The following is a 20399-nucleotide window of genomic DNA, read 5'->3' as shown; positions in this document are numbered from 1 at the left end:
ATCTAGCATTACTGGACCAGATCAATCTCTTTCGACCTCAACTCCTTCATTGGCTTGTTAGACCTGGCATGGACTTTAATGAGTGTATAGAGTATCTCAGGTCATCATAGTATTAGGACTTAATTGGAAAAAAACTGTATTAGTACTCGGACCATCTATGTATCTCTTCTCAAATGTCATTGGGTAGCTTTTATTAAAAACAATTTTGGTAGATTTGTACACTAAATTTTATGAACTAAATGATATGAAAGTTGATGATTGAATTATGGGTAATGATAGGAAGACTAAATTTGCAAAGTAAATGATGTGTCACCAATAAGAATAAACACGTTTATCATTGTTTAAGTAATATACTAATCATCAACTTCCATGTCTCTTAGTTTCCAAAACTTTGTCTTCAAATTTAGTCTCCCTAGCATTACCCTTGAATTATTATTTAAGCGTTGATAAAATGTGTTCTATTGATGACATATTATTTAGTTTGTAAATTTTGTCTACACCTCAACATTACCTATAGTAAACTGTCATAACTTGGTTATTTGTCTCGTTCCATCGCTATGACTGTTATTGTGAATGAATTATGTAAATACCACGTTACACCTCTACTAGCTTAACTCGTGTTAAAAAAAAAGTTCGATTCTAGAAGCACAATCAACTTAGTAGAAGTTTGGAATTAGTGTTTTACAGGTTGATTGCGCTTCTATAATGAAATGATTTCACCCTCCAATTTTGAGATATTTTTTAGTACGTTAAAAATACGATTTGGTACATTTAGTATTTTAATATAAGTAATTAAATACTTGAAAAAAATTCAAATCACCTGTATTAAGGATAATGGACTTTCGATCATGGATTGGAAACGTAGGAGAAGCCCCAAGTTATGGGCCTCGACTACCACGAACCTATTCACCCAGTTTTATCAAAATTGGGCCTAAAACATGTTTTAGGGATGATGACCTTTAATTATGGTATCATTTTATGATTTAATCCCTAGTTGACTAACTACAGTAGCTTTATTGAAGGGTGATTTGACGTTTCACTTAGTATTACGACAAAGTTTTATTTATATTTACTTGTAAGTAAAATGATTTAGGTTCAATTTTCGTGAATAAACACCTGACATGTGTTTCTCTAATGACTCTAAAACAAATTTTTATTCCAAATATAACCAACTTTAATTGTCAAAAAGCTAATTTCTAGTTGTCCAAAAATACTTTTAGTCGATCCGCTCTTGTTATAATCGGAGTATTTATTTATCAGACTATAATGACATATAAACTTAAGCACAAATGGAGAAAATAAACTATAAGAAACCCCCAATTCTAACATAACTTATCGCTTTACCCCCAAAATTTTTATCCCTTTTTTTTGCCACCCCGTAATTTAACATTTTCAACTACTTTACTTCTACCATCTAAATACATATTGGTGTAAGAGATTCAACTTTACAAATGTAGGGCCTCATGGAAAAATGCTTCTAAAAATGACTTGAGCTTAGTTGATTAAAAAAATTCAACTTTACATTTGAAAACTTGAGTTCAAATTCTCTGTCCACAATATCACGTTTATAGAATAGCAAAGTTCATTATTCGAGTCTCTAATTTTTATATAAAAGCAATGAATGAACAGCCCAACTTTTTTTTTTTTTTTTTTGAACAACCAATAGTATATACACTAAAGGGGTGGAGAGTTACCTAAAATTCACAATGAGTTAGCAAGAATGTGATTCAAATTCATTTTTGACGAAAATCAAAACTAAAACCTCTATTTATGAGTGAAAAAGCATACCACTAGCCCGACCAATCTTCTTAACCATGGAATGAAATAGATTCATCAAAAATGGCAAATAAAGAATACTAATTTGTTGGTTGCGGAATTCGAACCCATGACACAAACGTGAAACCAATAAACCGCGACCACTGCTGCATCTGACGAACCCTAATCTCTAAACCCTAAGTCCTAAACCCTGATTCCTAAACCCCTCGCCCCCAATTTTTGAACTCCCTGAACCCAGAGCTATATGTAGTCCCCAAAATCTCAACTTTTACAGAAGAAGGATTCTCCAACTTGGACTGCATCAGCAATGGCTATGGAGGTGGAAGAAACAGAGGGGAAGACTGTGTTATGCCTGCTGACGGACCCAGATGGGACTCCATTAGGAAGCTCCGTCTACCTTCCTCAGAACACTGAGCCGCAACACCTTCAGCAAATCGTCAACCAGCTTCTCAAAAATGTATAATCATTTTTACTTCTTTACAAATTTTGCATCTTGCTGTTGAATTTTGTAATTCCCCTGGTTAAAGCTGTTGAATTGCAATGACTAATTTCAATTTTGTAAGAAAATTTGAATTGCAATGATTAAGTCTATGTTTTTCCAACTTTCTTATGTATGAGCAAGAAGTGATTTGTGACATTGACATTTGTTGTGGATCCTGCTTCATGTGTTGTGGCTTTCCATGCTCATATAAGTAATGAAGTCTGCGTTTCGGTTTTGTTCAGGAGGAGAGGCTACCTTATGCTTTCTATATACAAGATCAGGAACTTATTGAGTCACTTGGAAAATATGCAGACAAGAAGAAAAGTGAGTTAGATAATGGCAAAAATTTTAGTCAGTATTTCAGCTGCCATGATTGTTGTGCATATATTAAACAACAGCAACTGTGAGAACTTAGGGCCGCTTTTTCATTTGATACTCTTTTCTGGTGAAAAACATTGGCAGTTTCCGTGGAGAAGGTACTCAACATAGTTTATCAACCACAAGCTGTTTTCCGAATTCGTCCTGTTCATCGTTGCTCAGCAACAATTGCCGGTACTTTGTGTGATCAACCTTCTCTGGATTGGCTTACTGGATACCAATTTCGGTTACTTGTATGCTGTTGAGAATATAATTTAGTTTATTATTAAATCAAAGCTATGTTTTGTCACTGCAGGTCACACAGAAGCTGTACTTTCAGTTGCTTTTAGTCCTGATGGTCAACAGTTGGCTAGTGGTTCTGGTGATACAACTGTCCGACTATGGGACCTTAATACTCAGACGCCGTTGCACACATGTACAGGTTTGGAGTCTGAGTTTTATATCACATTCCTAATTTTTATACTTTTGAACATTACACTATGTTTGTACACTACGAAAAGTATTTTGAAATAGTAGATAAGCTTGCATATAAAAAAAGAGAAGGAATTACAGATGATTTGGATACCTGAGAACATACCATTTCTTTTCTTGATTACTGTAGGATTAGAGATGATAATGCAATTACTTCTAAGTTAAGAGGGTAGTCATTCCTCATCACTTGTCGTAATATTATTTGCACTAACAGTGGACCTTGTTTTATTCAGGACATAAGAATTGGGTCCTTTCCATTGCATGATCACCTGATGGTAAGCATCTTGTTAGTGGCAGCAAGTCTGGAGAACTTCAATGTTGGGATCCACAGACAGGGAATCCATCAGGCAATCCACTTATTGTAAGAATCTATACTTCAATTACTGATCTTTATAAACTTCTCTGTTGTTTGTGGCATATTGCACTTAGTTGCTTGTGATGCATGTGGAGAGAAACCTCTTCTACATTGGGGAACTTGCTATACTATAATGTTCAACAGCTGAATTAACAGGAACATGTGCCTTCCCTCTTTCTCTGTGCATGTTATTAAGTAATGAGTTCCCATTCCAATAAAGAGTAAAACAGTGAGTGCCTGTATGCTTTTTAAATACATAATAAGTACCCCATAACATATTGTTATTAATGATTTATGTGTCATGAATTTTGAAACCTTTGTAAATTGAAAGTTGATATCTTCTCCCTTGGATTTGGATGTTGAAATTTACAATTTGAAATTTTGATTACATCCACATATAAGGTTGTCTGTATTTATTTAACCTTTTTGTCCAAGTGTGATGCCCCATTTAGACTCCATCAAGATGATGCCATGATGGCTGCTCTGTGAGAACAACTAAATAAAGAAGAGGGTTCCTGAAAATTGCCTTTTCCTTGACAATCCCTTACTGGGAAGCAAGTGTTTCTTTGATATTTGTTTGCTGACAATATTATTTTATTCTTTTGTTAGGGCCACAAGAAATGGATTACTGGAATCTCTTGGGAACCAGTCCACCTTAGCTCTCCGTGTCGACGCTTTGTAAGTGCTAGCAAAGATGGTGATGCACGCATATGGGATGTTACGTTGAGGAAATCTGTTATATGTCTTAGTGGCCACACACTTGCAGTAACTTGTGTAAAATGGGGTGGAGATGGTGTCATATATACAGGGTATATATATATATATATTTTCCTATTTCTTTCAATAATAATAACATTTACTTCTGATAAGAATGTGAAATATGTGTTAGTATGATCAACTTGTTTATGTAAACTATAATTAGAGACTTTGCGGATGATAATTATGGTCATCAATTTGAATGCTCCACCTGACATCCATTTACATGTGGCTCTTATATTTTCGATATTATTGAGGTGAAGTTGACTACAGATTTATAACAAATATCTCTATCTTAACTGTCACAGCTCCCAGGATTGTACCATCAAAGTATGGGAGACCACTCAAGGAAAACTAATTCGTGAACTGAAGGTAAGTAATACGTCTATAGGGTCATGGCTAGTTCGGAACCTTTGATTTTTGCATCATTGCTTGATTTGTAATATATAATTAAGTTATTGACATTGTGATTACCTCATTTAAATTGTCGGTTATTCGTACCCTATAACTTATTTCTATATGCTTTATTCTGTGCTGTGGATGTGTTAATTTCGTTGTTGTATTAGACATTGATAAGTGTTTTTTGACTAAATATAATTGGTTTTGTTTTATGGATCTCAATGATAATCTGCTTCCATCTCTTCTCTTAGACCTTGTTTTGTTTAATGGTATATAGACTATTCATATTCCCGATTTTTCCATCAATGGTTTTTTAGATTTCTTGTATATGGAACTTTCACCAGACTCTGTATTAGCTAGTTCAAATTTCTAATTCAACCTTATAATTTTGTAATTCAATTGTTCTGTTGTTTGTTGTTCCTTTTAAGTCATTGATGGTTAGTAATATGCTTATTTGTCTAAATTAATATGCCTTGTCCATGGAATGGCACTTGTTGACGCTCATGCATCTTAATATCTGTAATTTACATTTCATGACTTTTGATATCTTACATGGTATGTTTAGGGTCATGGTCATTGGGTTAACTCTCTTACATTGAGTACTGAATATGTTCTTCGTACTGGAGCCTTTGATCACACCTGCAAGCAGTATTCGTCTCCAGAGGAAATGAAGAAGGTAATTGTTTTGTCTGCTTTGGTAGTTGCATTAGTCTTGTCTGCTTTGATAGTGTTTATTTTATTCAGGTCTCATATGTTTCATTTAAGACGAGTATTGTTTTTTCATAGCGATACTTTAGTATCAAAAGAGAAACAAATTTGGTACCCTTTTACTAGTTTTAAGGATTCAAGCCTGCCACTCAGGCATTTGTTATTTTTTTTCTTTGAGTTTAATGTTGGGGAGGACAAGATCTATTTTCTTTTGTTTCCTTTGAATCTCTGTTATTGCATTCTATTTCAATTGGGAACTGCAAAGTCTTGACCTTTGATTGAACAATTCTTACGCTGGAATACCAGTGTTGAAGAAGTGTATATCATGAATTTTACAATGCTGATTCTTTCATAACAATTCTTACATATGCTCTCTCTCTCTCTCTCTCTCTCTCTCCACCTCTTTTTCCCATCCATGAAACTAATTATATTTTCAATGTCGGACATGTAGGCAGCTTTGGAAAGATATAACAAAATGAAGGGCAATGCCCCTGAAAGATTGGTTTCTGGATCCGATGATTTTACAATGTTTCTATGGGAACCTTTTGTCAGCAAACAACCTAAAACTCGCATGACAGGTCATCAACAGGTAAAATATTTTCTTGAACGCTACGTTCGGTTGCTAACTGTAATCCAAGTTCCTGATTATTTTTAATTGGAGTGAATGCTACCTTAATTTTCCAATTTGTGTTTCTGTATCAGTGTGCTTATGAGTTATGACTTAAAATGACAAGATCTTATTTGTCAGCTTACCTGAGTTTTTTTCGTTAATAAAGGCTTACTTAAGTTCCGCTCCTCTATTTGGGGTGTCAAATTTTAGCTTTAGGCATGGTCTGGTAGTGACACCTTCCTTGTTTGTAAATCATAATGGTTCATCCTCCCAACCCTCCTGTGGTGAGTTACTATACAGTCATTGAGAGTTAGCTACTCGGGCTGTGAATTTAGGCTTCCATCCTTTGAAAAGATTTAAAATGATGAACCGTCAGCTTTTAACCTCCTGAAGAAGACCATTATCCTTGATGTTCAGTGCTCCATCCCACACATGCGAAGTCGAGTCTTTGTAAGCTGCATTCTACGTGAATTTCGTAGGTTAAATGAATGGCTAATCTTAATTTGCTTGAGAGACTTTCCTGCATTACCTTGGTCTGCAGCTGTCTTACATCATTATGTTTTTAGAATTTCAAGACAGTTGTGAGAACTTTTTTTTGGGTCAAATTGTGAGAGCTTGTTTGGTAACGTATTTCTGTTTTTCTTTTTTGGGCGAACAAGTTTTTCATGATTATGGAACACAAAGCTGTTTTCTGATGAACCAAACATGCCATTTTTTTTAATTCCTCACCGCCTCTGGCTACAACTAAAAAAAATGTCATGCTAATCAACAGACTCTTGTTTTCATCTTTAGTTCTGCAAGGTAATTCGGATTCAATTTTCGGTAAGATGTTTTATTTCATAGTAGATGAAATGAGGCAATTTTGAGTTCCCAAAATATGCATGATGCATCTTCATTGCAGCACAGGCCTTAAACTTAGAGCTCTGATTACTGCTTGCTTTTTAGGGGTGCTCATGTTCATGTTTCTGATCAGATGAATTCTTAAAACCAATTTATGTAGTTGGAAGTTTTTATCATTTAAGCTTTATAATGGATTGGTGAAAATGTTTTCCTGGTAACAGCTTGTAAACCACGTCTGCTTTTCACCTGATGGGCAATGGATAGCAAGTGCCTCATTTGATAGGTCTGTCAAGTTATGGAACGGTACTACTGGAAAATTTGTTGCAGCTTTCCGGGGCCATGTTGGCCCTGTCTACCAGATCAGGTCTGAATTGAATTCAATTATCTATGTTATTCAAATTCTTATATTGTATGGCTAATTATTACGTATTGCCTCACAGCTGGTCGGCAGACAGTAGGCTGCTTGTAAGTGGCAGCAAAGATTCCACTCTCAAGGTAAACCATTAACTGGTTATGAACTTTTTATTGTTTGGTGGTGATAAGGATTCCTATCAAAGGGAGTGAGACTGTATGATTTTACATTGCATTAGAAACACATCATGAAACATAATGTGGTGTACGTGGAGAAAATAATTGACATTGCGACTTCTTCACATTTTGCTAATTCTACATGTCACAAAACGAATCATCTCAAATTTGCTAGTGGATTAAATCTCGGTTCATGTAAACTAGACATTAGTTTGATTGTTTCCATATGACGTCCTAATAATTTGAGTTTGTTTATCCTGATCTTGTTTTCATACATCCGAGAAATAAAGTGTTGTCTTTTAATTTCCGTTAATCATTTCACTACTATAAGGCGTATTTCTTAGCTTTGACCTGGTGTTTTGTGGTTCTGTACATGGGTGTGCCCGTGGCATTAGCAACCATGGAAACCTTGATCTCTATTTTTAGATCCCAGATTATTGAATATTTTCATCATGTATGAACTCCAATGTTCGACCAACTAAATTCATATTCCTTACACTTGTTTTGTTATTGAGTTCCTTGGTTTGGGTGCTATGCCCTTTTTGCTAATGGTGGAATTTCTCGGGGTTATATCCATGACCTATGGCTGGATTTTTTATTTATTTCAATCATATAGGTTTGGGATATCAGAGCACGGGCGCTAAAACAAGACCTTCCAGGCCATGCTGACGAGGTATGTTTTCGCTTCACCTCAAAGGCACTGATATACTGTTACGTTTATTGAAGCATGCTTGGAGGAGGATGGAAACATAGACATATAGGAAGATTCCCAAAAACAGATACTAAATCAGCAGACCATTGCAGGCAACGCTAGCAATTTTTCAATTCTCCATTTTACTAAATGTTTTTGGATATTACTTAGGATGAAGTATCGCGTGCACCCGTGACAAGCTTTACACACGTAGTATACATGCCCTCTTTATATGGACGTATGGTGAGGCCCATTTTTAATTTGTTTTTGAAAGGTTTTTGCTGTCGATTGGAGTCCAGATGGTGGGAAGGTTGCTTCGGGTGGCAAGGATAGAGTTCTGAAGCTATGGATGGGCTAGACTAGTGGTAGGCCGAAGTCCAGGCAACTAGATAACTGAAATACATCATGATGGTAATTGAGCATTGAAGTATTTGGTACGATATGATGTATACTGTACAAATTACGGATGACAATTCTAACCGTTAAACCCGATAACCGTGGATAATCGTCCGAATGGATTGGATTTGGATATGAAAATTCGGGTATGGTTTGGACATGGGGAAAAACCGTTGACTTTATTCGATTATGGTTTTGGATATGGTTATAGGGGTACCTAATCCATATCCGTACCCGAATCCGATCCGAATATTATATATATATATATTTGATATATATTATATTTTATTCAATTATGCCTTTCGAATTCTTGGAATTATGCCCACAACGTATTCAATTATTCCTATCCTTATAGTACTAATTCATTATACATGCATTAAACCCTATATTATCTTTATTATGCACCAAACATCATACATGGGGCATACCGACAACCTCATCAATTCAATACTTTTATTGTTATACTCAATCCAATTAATTCATTGAATCATTTTATATATCAATTATCAAATGTTCCAAGGTTATCAGATTCATCTCTCTTCAAAAATCTCACTGTCAAGAAATTGGTGCATGTTGTAAGCTCAATAGGTAATCTTTCGTTCTTTTTCATGTTATTTGATTCATGCAAATTATCAATTAGCGTCAGTTTTTCATTTTATTACATATGTGATGAGCCCATAGAATTATGCAAAATTAAATCAATAATTGTCTTCTTGTTTGTTGTCATATATTTAGTTTACGTGTTTTATCTTCCCTCCGTATTTGTTTTTGTCCTCTTTTTCTTTTTTTGTTTTTGTCCTCTTTTTCTTTTTTATTGGACCAATTTATCATATTGGCTTATCATGAACAACTTCAAATATATATTGTTATGTTTTTGGTAATTGGATGTGGCTATTTAATGGCGTTGAATATGGTGAATATGGTTATGGATAATCCCCGATGGTTATTTTGCGGTTATGGGTATGGTTAATTTTCATGGTTATGGGGATGAATATAACATTTCAGTCCCCAAATCGAACCATTGCCATCCCTAGTACAAATACTGGGATATGAACAAGGATTGGGAGTCTAAGAATCAGTCACAAAGAAAGGTTGCCATGAAAAGCTCCTAAATCAGCATTAAAATTTCGATCCATTGGGGGCGAGCATTCTGCGTGGGCGAACATTCTGCGAGCTGTCTGATGTGGAATAGCAAGGCAGCCAAGTTTTCTTATTTAGAGTTGTGCCATAAGGTAGTTTATATAATTATTTCCTGCATTAATATTTGTTTTTGGTTACATTGGAGGGAAACGAACCCTGAACTAGTCCGGAAATGTATTCCTGCAGCTGATTCCTGTCATCTGCTATCATGCCAAATTGCCAATATATGCTTATTATCTCGTTTTGTAGCTCTGAACAATACGATTCACTATTGTCATACTGGATCCGATGCTCATATTTGTTGAAATATTTGGGCTTATTTATTAAAATGCCTCCTGGAACTCGATATAAATCTCATTAAGCTCTGCGCAACTGAAATTATAACACTTCCGTCCCCCGCCCGACCAGCCCAATTGTCTCACTTTTTCCCTGTAATCAAAAGTCCGTTAACAAATCCGTTAGTTCCGGTGAGACGTTTAGTGGGTTGGTAAGGAGTGAAGTATGGCAATTTCATACGTGAAAAGCACAAGAATAGTTTCTAACATAAAGAGATTTTCTTTGACAAGAAAAAACGTAACAGATATTTTTCTTGACAAAAAAAAAAAGAAAAAAACGTAAAGATATTTTAATTTTAAAAATTATACTTTGTTTACACCTACTATATTTTGAGTAGTGTGATATACATACAGAAATCAGACAACTTGAGTTTGATACTGTTTGGGCCCAAAATAATATTGTTGGGCCGAGCAGCAGGTTGTGCTCGGCCCAAGGCTGTGTTAAATGATGTGGGCCGAGTAATAAATCCCGGGCCAGTTGGCAGGGTCGGACAAGTCCTATCCTAAGGAGTAGTCCAGATAAACAGAAAGGGTCGAGGAAGTCCTGGTGCGACCAGGATTCCCGGCCGGCAGAGAATAAAGCCTCGAAAAAGGGGAAGATTCAAAATCCTAGTGGGAGTAGGTTTGTTCGAGGTAGAGTTGAAACGGGACAAGGACTCCCAATCCAGATATGGATGCAATTCGGTTTCAAGGAATGAGGTGCTATAAATACAAGAAATCATGCAACAAAGAAGCCCCTTCAATTTAGCATACAATCGCCCTGCGCAAAACCTCTCAAATACCTTGAGATTTTTTCCTTTTCTTTTTTTGCCGATACACCTTCAGTTTGGATAAACAGCACTGTGGAGGCACCCGGCGAGCACCTTCAATTTGGATAAACAGCACTGCTGCCGCAGAATCAGCCGACCGAGAAGCACCTTCAGTTTGGATAAACAGCACTGCGTCGAGGCTGACCGGTTACCTATCTAAGTCTCGGCCGAGAAGGGTTTTCGAACCCTTGTTGGTAGAGGTCACCTTGCTAGCCTTCTCGGTGTAGTCAGGTGTTACGAATTGTGTTGCTCGGCGTACTGGACGCCGAGTGATTTTATGATTGGATACTCGCAAGTAAGTTTCAGGGTTCGGCATTCCGACGGCCGAACTACATTTACCATCAAGACATACATCACATTTGAGTACTTGTGCCCATATAGTTTGGTCTCAATTCGACGTGCTTATACTCTTACGAATATAATCACAGTGACCGAATCGGGCTCCGACAATTTGTGAACTCCGCAGAATTAGTAGCCTTGTCTTCAGGCTATAGAACCCAGAGACCGAGGGTGTTCCTTCCTCGGTCGCAATCGCAAGATAGAGAAGTCAACGACGCGCTCAACGCGACATCAACAAATTTTACTCCTCGGCCAAGCTCGGCCGACGAGTTGGCACGCCCCGCATTCAACCGAAGGACGTAGTTAGCTTATTAGTTACTCGGCCTACGCGCCACGTAGGTTTTGTAATTTTTAGAGTCAACAGATACATATAACGTTACACACTAGCGTGAGTTTTATAACTGCGGGAGGCATACTTTAGGACATTAGTCTATAATTATTACACATGAGATATTAGTGTCACGGTCACTTCTTCTGGCCTAAAGCCTCGTAAATGCCTATAGTGCCTAAAGCCTTAGAAAAGCCCTGAAAGGCAAAAGAAACATTTTTTTTTATTATCTTGTTTTTTTTATTTTCTTTTGAATAAATGATATTATCTACATTTAAGAGAGTTGGGAAGTGAGCTAAGCCTCATAATATATTAGCAATAATGTGGTTCAAATTCGTTTTTGGCGAGAATCGAATTAACTTCTCACATACAAGTGAAGAGAAATACCACTAAATCGTAGTACTAAATGACTTTTTATATTGTCCTTCTAGTACTCAGATGTGTAGCCAAATTTTGCTTGATTGGAAATCGATAAGTCAAACTGATATTTTTGGTTTGGTTCTCAGTGTTCACGCTATAACTCCCCATAATCGTAGCCCTGCCAATCCACCAAGGATCGCTTATAACCAAATTCGTCCGGCAATTGAATTGCCACTGTGTATCAGTTTCCTCCTCCTCGTCATCATAAATAAGATGATAAAATATTTAAATATAATACATTGGTATAATATATTTGTACAACTGAAATTGAATTATTTTAAAAGAAGACTAATGAAAAGAGTTTCAAAATTTTAAATTTTAATAAAAAAAATTATATACTAATTTTATTTAATAATAAGAAAAAAAAAATTAAAAAGAAAACAAAAAAAAAAATCCCACCCAACCGCTCGTAAGCAACCAATTCAAATATTAAATCAAGCTCCTACTGTAAACAGGTAGAACCGAAAAGAAGACAAATAAATTAAAAAAACAAAAAACAAAAAAAAATCCGTCAAGTATCAACCTTTAATTTTGTAGATAGAAAAATATATAATATCTGTTATGTAAATTTTGATTGATTGATAATGTACACAAAGATTGTCGACACCATCTATGGAGTTTTAGCTTAAAAACCAAGCTTCTACAAAGGTTGATTAATGAGTTTAAAAATCTGATTGTCACGATTCATCCATCAATCAGTATAACAACTAATCAGAAAACACAACTAATCATTTGTATCTAGTTAATATTGATGGCATGCCTTTTTCAAGTTTATTTTTCGTGCCATTGGCCATTAATTTATTGGTCCCCAAAACCTTAAATGCTAGTGTGCATTTTCCAGTTGAGCTTCGCCTATTGTACATTGTTTTCTCTACCATGGTTAATGAAATAGTGATAGTACTAGTGCTCAGTTTAAAAAATAGTCAGTATTTAGTACGAAATAGTGGTATTACTAGTGTTCGGTTTGAGAAATAGTCAGTTTTCAGTTTACGAAATAGTGATAGCATTAATGTTCAGTTTAAGAAATAGTCAGTGTTTAGTTTAAGAAATAGTGGTAATACTAGTGTTCGGTTTAAGAAATAGTTAGTGTTTAGTTTATGAATAGTGATAGTACTAGTGTTCAGTTTAAGAAATAATCAGTGTTCAGTTATAGAAATAATCAGTGTTTAGTTTAAGAAATAGTAATAATTCGATGGTGCAGTTTTAGAAATAGTTAGTGTTACGTTCTAAATATAATTAATATTCAATTCTAGAAATAATTAGTGTACAGTTATAAAAATAACCGGTGTTCATATCACATAACACAAACTTAAAAATTTGTCCAAACTAAAGATAAAATCACTATTTCAAAATTAAAATAAGCATTGTTTATAAAAGGAAAAATTACACATTACACATAGAGTATACTTTTAATACTTAATTTTATATTGAGACAATACTTTTTAAACATTTCAAGAAGAGATAAAAATTAACATATATAGAAGATGACATCTTTAGTTTTTTTTTTTTTTCTCTAGAATTTAAGTTACAAAAATACCCTTTTATTGTAGTGGCGGTCAAACTCCAGGGATGATTATATCCTACTACTTTTCCTTTTCACAATATGAGGCAATTAAGCAAATGAAAAATTGTCCCAAGGAACACACGTGAGGGTGATGAATCTCTTAGGTCTCCTCCAACAGGTGGAAGCATTGACCAATGAAGAAGAAGTTGAATTGGGTTCAAAAATTGAATCCCTTGGATAAGATGTTACAAAACTTATGTCGTATTCACGAAATCAGATACTTAATTTTATAATAAGATTACACTTTTAAACCTTTCAAGGAACGACAAAAGTTAATAAATGTAGAAGATAACATTATTGACTTTTTTTTTCTTCTATGAAATGTAAATTACAAAAATATCTTTTATAGTGATAAAATATGTATGGTTCCAGTGCGTGTCCACACTGCCCTTATCTCCACCCAGCATGATGAGACTATCACAAACGATGAGATTGTCGTTGACCATGTCATTAAGCTTGTTCTTCATGAGAAGACAATCTTCATGGTGATGCAGGTCTTACTGGAGGTAAGATCATTCATACTTATGATGGACGGGGAGCCCATGGTTTTGACCTGGTGGTATTTATACATAATTATTGTAACCTTAGTAGTTTAGTTAGTATGAGAAAAGCATGGAGATTTAATGACAAAACCAGTAGCAAATCTTATTTTTTATTAAATTATTGAATATTATCATTATTTCTCAATGTCACACATAATACCATTCAACTGCATAAAATGTTATGGAGGGGGAAGAAAGCTAAAGTCTAATGACACAATATGGTGGTGGTAGCAGTATTTTGGCTTGGAATAGAAATCAAAATTTTGTTATCCGCTCGGCAGGATTTAAGGATCTCTCTTTGTTTAACCTAGATTAGTGCAGTTGTGTTAATAATTTTTACTAGGTCAATTTATTTGAAACTGATTTTGAAAAAAAAGATCAAGGACGTGTTGAACTAATTCTGCAAAAATGATCGAAGACGAGTTGAACTGATTCTGCAAAACAGGTTTAACTGATTCTGCAAAAATGAACTGATTTTGCAAAAATGATCGAGGACAAGTTGAACCGATTCTACAAAAATGGTCGAAGACGGTTTGAATTGTTTCTGAAAAAATAATTGAGAACGGGTTGAACTGATTCTGCAAAAATGATCGAGGGCGGGTTGAACTGATTTTGAAAAAATGATCAAAGACGGGTTGAACGGATTCTACAAAAAAAAAAAATTGATTCTACAAAAATGATCGAAAACGGGTTGAACTTAGTTTGCAAAAATGGTCAATGACTAATTGAACTGATTCTGCAAAAATGGTCAATGACTAATTGAACTGATTCTGCAAAAATGATCGAGGACGGGTTGCATTGATTCTACAAAAATTGTCGAGGATGCATTGAACTGATTCTGCAAAAACGGTCGAGGACGGATTGAATTGATTCTAGTAATAAATGATACAAACTGATTCTGCATATAATTTCAAAATTGATTCTGTAGAAAAAATCGAGGATGAGTTAAGCTTATGACTCATATTAATGTTGTTGGAGTTGTGAGGGTTGTGTTGTATTAACAACCCTAAAACCTTAAGGGTATGACTAGTATTTTAAAATATGGTTTCCATGTTTTTGGGCTGGGTTTTAGTTGTTTTTATTTTTTTGTCTCTCCTTGGCATAACTAATGGAGTTCCTTGAAATATAATGAAAATTTTTGTCTCCTCTCACCTCACCCATCCACATCAACCTTTTTTCTTCTCTGTCCTTTCTCATTTCACCTCTCTTCACTCTCTCATATCACTACTCTACTCTCACTCCATAAACAATACATCATGTGATGCGGGAAATTTTTTATTATAATCGGAACACGAGTAGTACATCATGTGTTTTTATAGAAGTGGTGAAATTTTTTATTTTTTAAGTTATTAACTTTTTAATACATATATCTCACCATTTGTATAGTGATACTTGGTGTACCAACTTGTATACCGGTCACACTGAAAAATCTCTCATGTAATGCGTGTGTTAGCTTTTGTTTTTGTTTTGTTTTTTATTTTTTTATTTTCATGTTAAACTTTTATCATTTTCATTAAAGTTTAAGTCATTTTTATTAAAATTTAAGTTATCTTTATTAAATAAAGTTAGTAGATAATTTTTTGTTAATAAAAAGTTTAGAGAAGTTATTTTCATTAATTTTTTCTTATTTTAATTCAATTTTACACGGTTATCAAATACTTAAATTATCATCTTCAACTCCGTCCTACTCGGTACGGTTACTCGCAAGATTTTAACGGTTAAATTGCCATCCGTACATTCTAATCTTCTACAACACATTGTATTGGAATCAAAATTGAAGCAGTAGAAGTCATAGATGGGATTTGGATCCTCTTTGGATCCCCTCCCTAAGGATCCCGGAGATCAAGACACAAGGACCGTTCATTAAAGATCATGCGGCCATAATTAAATGCTTTTTAAGCAAAACGAGATTACTTTACTTTTAAAAATATAAAAAACATTTAATTGTGACCGCACGATCTTTGATGAACGGTCCTTGTGCCTTGATCCGGATCAGGGAGGGAATCCAGAGAGGATCCAAATCCTCATAGCTGTACTCATGTAGTTGATACTAGGGATTAGAAAATTGTGTTTTAAAAGGCTTGGCAGCTCAAGACGTGAAAAAGATCCAAGTTATTTAAACTTGAAAGTATTTTAAAAATGAGCTAAACCAAAACACATCCTTGATCCGGATCAGGGAGGGAATCCAGAGAGGATCCAAATCCTCATAGCTGCACTCATGTAGTTGATACTAGGGATTAGAAAATTGTGTTTTAAAAGGCTTGGCAGCTCAAGACGTGAAAAAGATCCAAGTTATTTAAACTTGAAAGTATTTTAAAAATGAGCTAAACCAAAACACATCCTCGTAGATATGTGAGACCGAATTCATTTGAGAGGATACACACTCTCTCTCTCTCTCTCTCTCTCTCTCTCTCTCTCTCTCTCTCTCTCTCTCTCTCTCTCTCTCTCTCTCTCTCGGTACGAGATGAATTATCTTGTAATCAAAGACACCATGTGACAATCACCATGTGGTTGCCTAGTAGTTCGAAACGAATTTCAAGCCTATATTTCATGATGCGTTGTGAGTTTGATTCCTACACTCGTGAATCACATAAAAGTGGCCATAGAAGGTTGAAATGCATCTTTGAGTTTTTTCGGCCCTCGAAATAATGAATTGTCGTGAAAATGTCACTAACTGATCATTTTTTTATTAAATAAAAAAAATATCATGCGACAAACATTTATTAAATTGATAATGTACATTATAAATACATGACAAACATCCGTTATACGAATGACACCAGTACAAAAACTATTTCACAGTTGCAGAAAAAGTTTCTATCGTCCTGTTCATCCACAATTTGCACTTGTTGATCTTTAGAACGTGGATATAACCAAAACGAAACCCAGTGTATATTCAGTATTGTACACGTCCTTTCGAACTGTCGATCGTTGAAACTTAGCTTGACGTACACTCGCACGTAATCCCCAGAAGAGACGTGTATGCATGGGCGCCAGACACACACTCGCAGAAAGTAAATTTCATCGTGTGGTGGGCGAATAGCCATAACAGGGCGGCTTTGGTTGTGTCTTACTCTCGGGCTAAGAGACATGAGCTAACCCCCATTAACCACCATACACTGATATACCTAATTTTCATCCCAAAGTCTTCCTTTGTTGTCCCCCTTCACCCCCCACCCCCCTCCCACCCGCCGCCCCGGCCCCGGCCCCGGCCCCCCCACCTTCTCTCCACATAACACAGTTTCTACCTCATTTGTGCCTTTTGATATTTTGTTATGAGATTAATTTCTAGTTGTAGTCAACTGTTACGGCATAAATTGTCGTGCATGTTGCCCCGTTCTAAAAGAATATTTGGTTCGAGCCATGGTTTGAGTCTTTTTAGTTATAAACGTCATAAACGGAACAAGTCATTATCTTTGTTATTATCTAAATATCATCTCTAAAAAATTCATTTAATTAGGTGATTGCTCAACCATTGTATTTCTAAGAGGGAGCATAATTTATATAGATGCAAAATTTGTATAATCATGCAAAAGAATGCATCAATAATCTTCACATATATAGTTTATGCAATTTTTGAAAGGGGATTGCTGGAAGGACAGTGCATGAATTAGCCTTTTTTTAGCGCCATTGCATGAAGCATGGAAAGTAAAGAAAAATGCCAACTACGAAGGAACAAAATATACAGAGTGATGGGGGATGGCCTCTACTGCGTCTTGGTAGTGTCCTCCCTAAAGTCTTGGAAACACTGTCATTTGTAGAAACACACACATACATGAAACACTTTAATTTTGATGTATCTCACATATAATAATAAAGTTCACTTCTATTGTAAATTGTATATGCAATATGATCATTTATGTTTAAATAACATTTTAACTAGCAATTTTTCTAATGTTATTTATTCATATCATTTCTATAACCACCACGGGATGACCTTGTGGTTGAGGACGAATTTCAAGTCTGTATTCCACAAGGCACGTCTTTGGTTCGATTCCTAGAGCGTGTGAAACACACAATGAAGGCTAGAGGGAGACTGAAATGCCTCTGTGAGTCTTCTCCATCCCCGGAAGTGTTGATTGTGGTGGCGAAGCGACAAGTCGGTCCCTTTTAAAAAAAAATTTAAAAAATTCATATCATTGCTATATAGTATAGTGACGAAATGAATTATTAATTGTGTATTTACTCTTGAATTAATCTCTCTTTTACATTTATACTTTCAACCTGGCTAGGTAGCTTATGTATAGCACACATGTTCATGTACAAGCCATTGAAAGTCAAATTCACGTGGCAAGTAGCAACCCCCGCGATGGCGAACCCAAGGGCATCAAGTCATGCTAAATGCATGTATATATATAGAGAGCTTGAGTCCTCACTGAAATGCCAAAAACCAAAACATAGATTTGTGCAATTCTCATATATATGTACTTATAATTTGCACGTTTTCGAGTGTGTCACTATATATTCTTGGCTAGCTCTTTGTTGTACAAGAAGATGGTTGTCAAAGTATATGGTCCAGTAATGGCAGCCTGCCCCCAGAGGGTGATGGTTTGCCTTTTGGAGAAAGGAGTGAACTTTGAAATTGTAGATGTTGATCTTGAGGCAGGAGAGCACAAGCGACCCGAGTTTCTCACCCGTCAGGTAGGTCTTCGATTCACAATTTGAAAACATAAAGTGCGCATGTAACATACATGATAGTTAAATGTAATTCTAAATCAAGCGTCAACAAAATTCTGTAAACTTATGGGCTAAGACAAAGCCCTTAAAGGAGGTGGAGATGGAATATGGCTGTTAATATTGAACCTGTAATATATATTGATAGATGTTTAATTGTTTTGCAGCCGTTTGGGCAAGTTCCAGTTGTAGAAGATGGTGACTTAAGGCTCTTTGGTGAGAACCATATATACACATACATATATATATATATATATATATATATAATGTATTTCATGGCCTATTCACAAAATTTCGTGTTTATAATTGGAACCTTTTATATTATAAATCACTTTGTAAAAATTATCCCTCCAAAGAAATAAATTAAAAATAAGATTGTTTAGTCAACTAATTGTAGTAAATAGATAAACGGTTCATAATACTTTTACCGAATCCATCTATCTTTTATATAGTAAATTATCTTTGTTTGAATTGACTTTTTGTATAAATAGATTACATAATTATTTATAATATGAACGATTCTGACCATTATTAGCACAAAATTTTGAAGAAAAAAAAAACCAACAACGTATTTTAAGGAGAATTTCCTCCTCAATCCCTGAGGAGCCAAGTCTTTCTCATATATAAATATACACACACGCATGTTCCTACGTACATGTTCTTTTATGGTCTGAGCCTTTGTATCTTTTCTCCTTCCAGAATCTAGGGCCATCATAAGGTACTACGCAGCCAAGTATGCAGGCCGTGGTCCCAACCTATTGGGAACAACTCTGGAGGAGAAGGCAGTTGTCGACCAGTGGCTGGAAGTGGAAGGCCACAACTTCAACGACCTGGTTTACACTCTGGTGCTCCAGCTTCTTGTCCTGCCACGGATGGGTCAACGTGGCGACGTTGCATTAATCAATGCATGTGAGGAGAAGCTGGCGAAGGTGTTTGATGTTTATGAGGAAAGATTGTCAAAAAGCAAATATCTTGCTGGAGAAACTTTCACTCTGGCTGATCTGAGCCATCTTCCTGGGATTAGGTATCTGATTGATGAAGCTAAACTGGGGCATTTGGTGACTGAGAGGAAGAAAGTGAATGCATGGTGGGAGGACATATCCAACAGGCCTTCTTGGAAGAAACTAATGCAGCTTGCTAGTGACTACTAGATAGTCATACCTACTTTGTGCTTCATATATGATATAGTTCCGCACATCTTTTTTCTCTCATGCATGCACACTTTGGGTTATTTTTAGGCTTAATAAGTCTGATGATGAGAATCAAGGGACAAATATAAACATGGGTGTGGATACATAAAATAAAAAAGAGGTGTGCGGAAAGATTCTCATAATATATATGTGACCTGGAAGAAAGATTTGAGAGGAGAAGAAAAATAATACCTAAGAAATCCTAGGTTGTGTGAGAAAATTGCAAGAAAAAAGACAATAATAATATTATTCGTATCGTATTTATTATAGCGATGACTATTGCTTCTATTTAAAAGAAAGAGAGATCATTTTAAGAAAAAAAAGTTGGATTGATTTACATTTCCCCCCTATATATGTAATATGTATGTGTGCTGTGTGACAAATTAGTTGTTCAATAAAAAGAATAAATGGTTTTCTTCATTTACCCCTAAGGAATGCTTTGATTTTTATCAAAAAGATATATAAACCGCAATTTGGAAACATATACATATAAACTGTAGTTTGGGAATACCATCATTGAAAAAAAAACTAGTAAACCATGCATGCAAAAGATGATGCATGGAACGATATCCTAATATCGTAAATTTATCGGCACTTATATTTGCTTCTTCGTAAATATATATGATGAAATGTGATTACGAGAACTTGTCGTGCCAAATGCCAAATGCC

General features: G+C 35.3%; 3 protein-coding genes across 3 annotated transcripts; all 3 read left to right on the top strand.

Annotated features, from left to right (window-relative positions):
- Positions 1–1896: 1896 nt before the first annotated feature.
- LOC137707757 (notchless protein homolog) lies at positions 1897–8658 on the top strand. Its single transcript, XM_068446673.1, has 13 exons — positions 1897–2233; positions 2500–2581; positions 2720–2809; positions 2931–3056; positions 3340–3467; positions 4071–4270; positions 4526–4589; positions 5182–5292; positions 5776–5913; positions 6996–7138; positions 7215–7269; positions 7919–7975; positions 8268–8658. The coding sequence occupies exons 1-5, from the start codon at positions 2084–2086 to the stop codon at positions 3369–3371; spliced, it is 480 nt and encodes a 159-aa protein (XP_068302774.1). The 5' UTR covers positions 1897–2083; the 3' UTR covers positions 3372–3467; positions 4071–4270; positions 4526–4589; positions 5182–5292; positions 5776–5913; positions 6996–7138; positions 7215–7269; positions 7919–7975; positions 8268–8658.
- Positions 3936–8351, top strand: LOC137707683 (notchless protein homolog). Its single transcript, XM_068446588.1, has 9 exons — positions 3936–3946; positions 4071–4139; positions 4526–4589; positions 5182–5292; positions 5776–5913; positions 6996–7138; positions 7215–7269; positions 7919–7975; positions 8268–8351. The coding sequence occupies exons 1-9, from the start codon at positions 3936–3938 to the stop codon at positions 8349–8351; spliced, it is 732 nt and encodes a 243-aa protein (XP_068302689.1).
- Positions 8659–18263: 9605 nt separating the features above from the next.
- On the top strand, positions 18264–20129 carry LOC137709508 (glutathione S-transferase F12-like). The gene is made up of 3 exons (XM_068448594.1): positions 18264–18507; positions 18708–18756; positions 19240–20129. Exons 1-3 carry the CDS (start codon positions 18361–18363, stop codon positions 19689–19691), a joined length of 648 nt encoding a protein of 215 aa, XP_068304695.1. The 5' UTR covers positions 18264–18360; the 3' UTR covers positions 19692–20129.
- Positions 20130–20399: the final 270 nt, after the last annotated feature.

The sequence above is a fragment of the Pyrus communis genome, chromosome 11 (assembly GCF_963583255.1).
Source record: "Pyrus communis chromosome 11, drPyrComm1.1, whole genome shotgun sequence".
NCBI lineage: Eukaryota > Viridiplantae > Streptophyta > Magnoliopsida > Rosales > Rosaceae > Pyrus > Pyrus communis.
The sequence above is the reverse complement of the archived record's forward strand: the minus strand, read 5'-3'. Positions and strand labels throughout refer to the sequence as shown.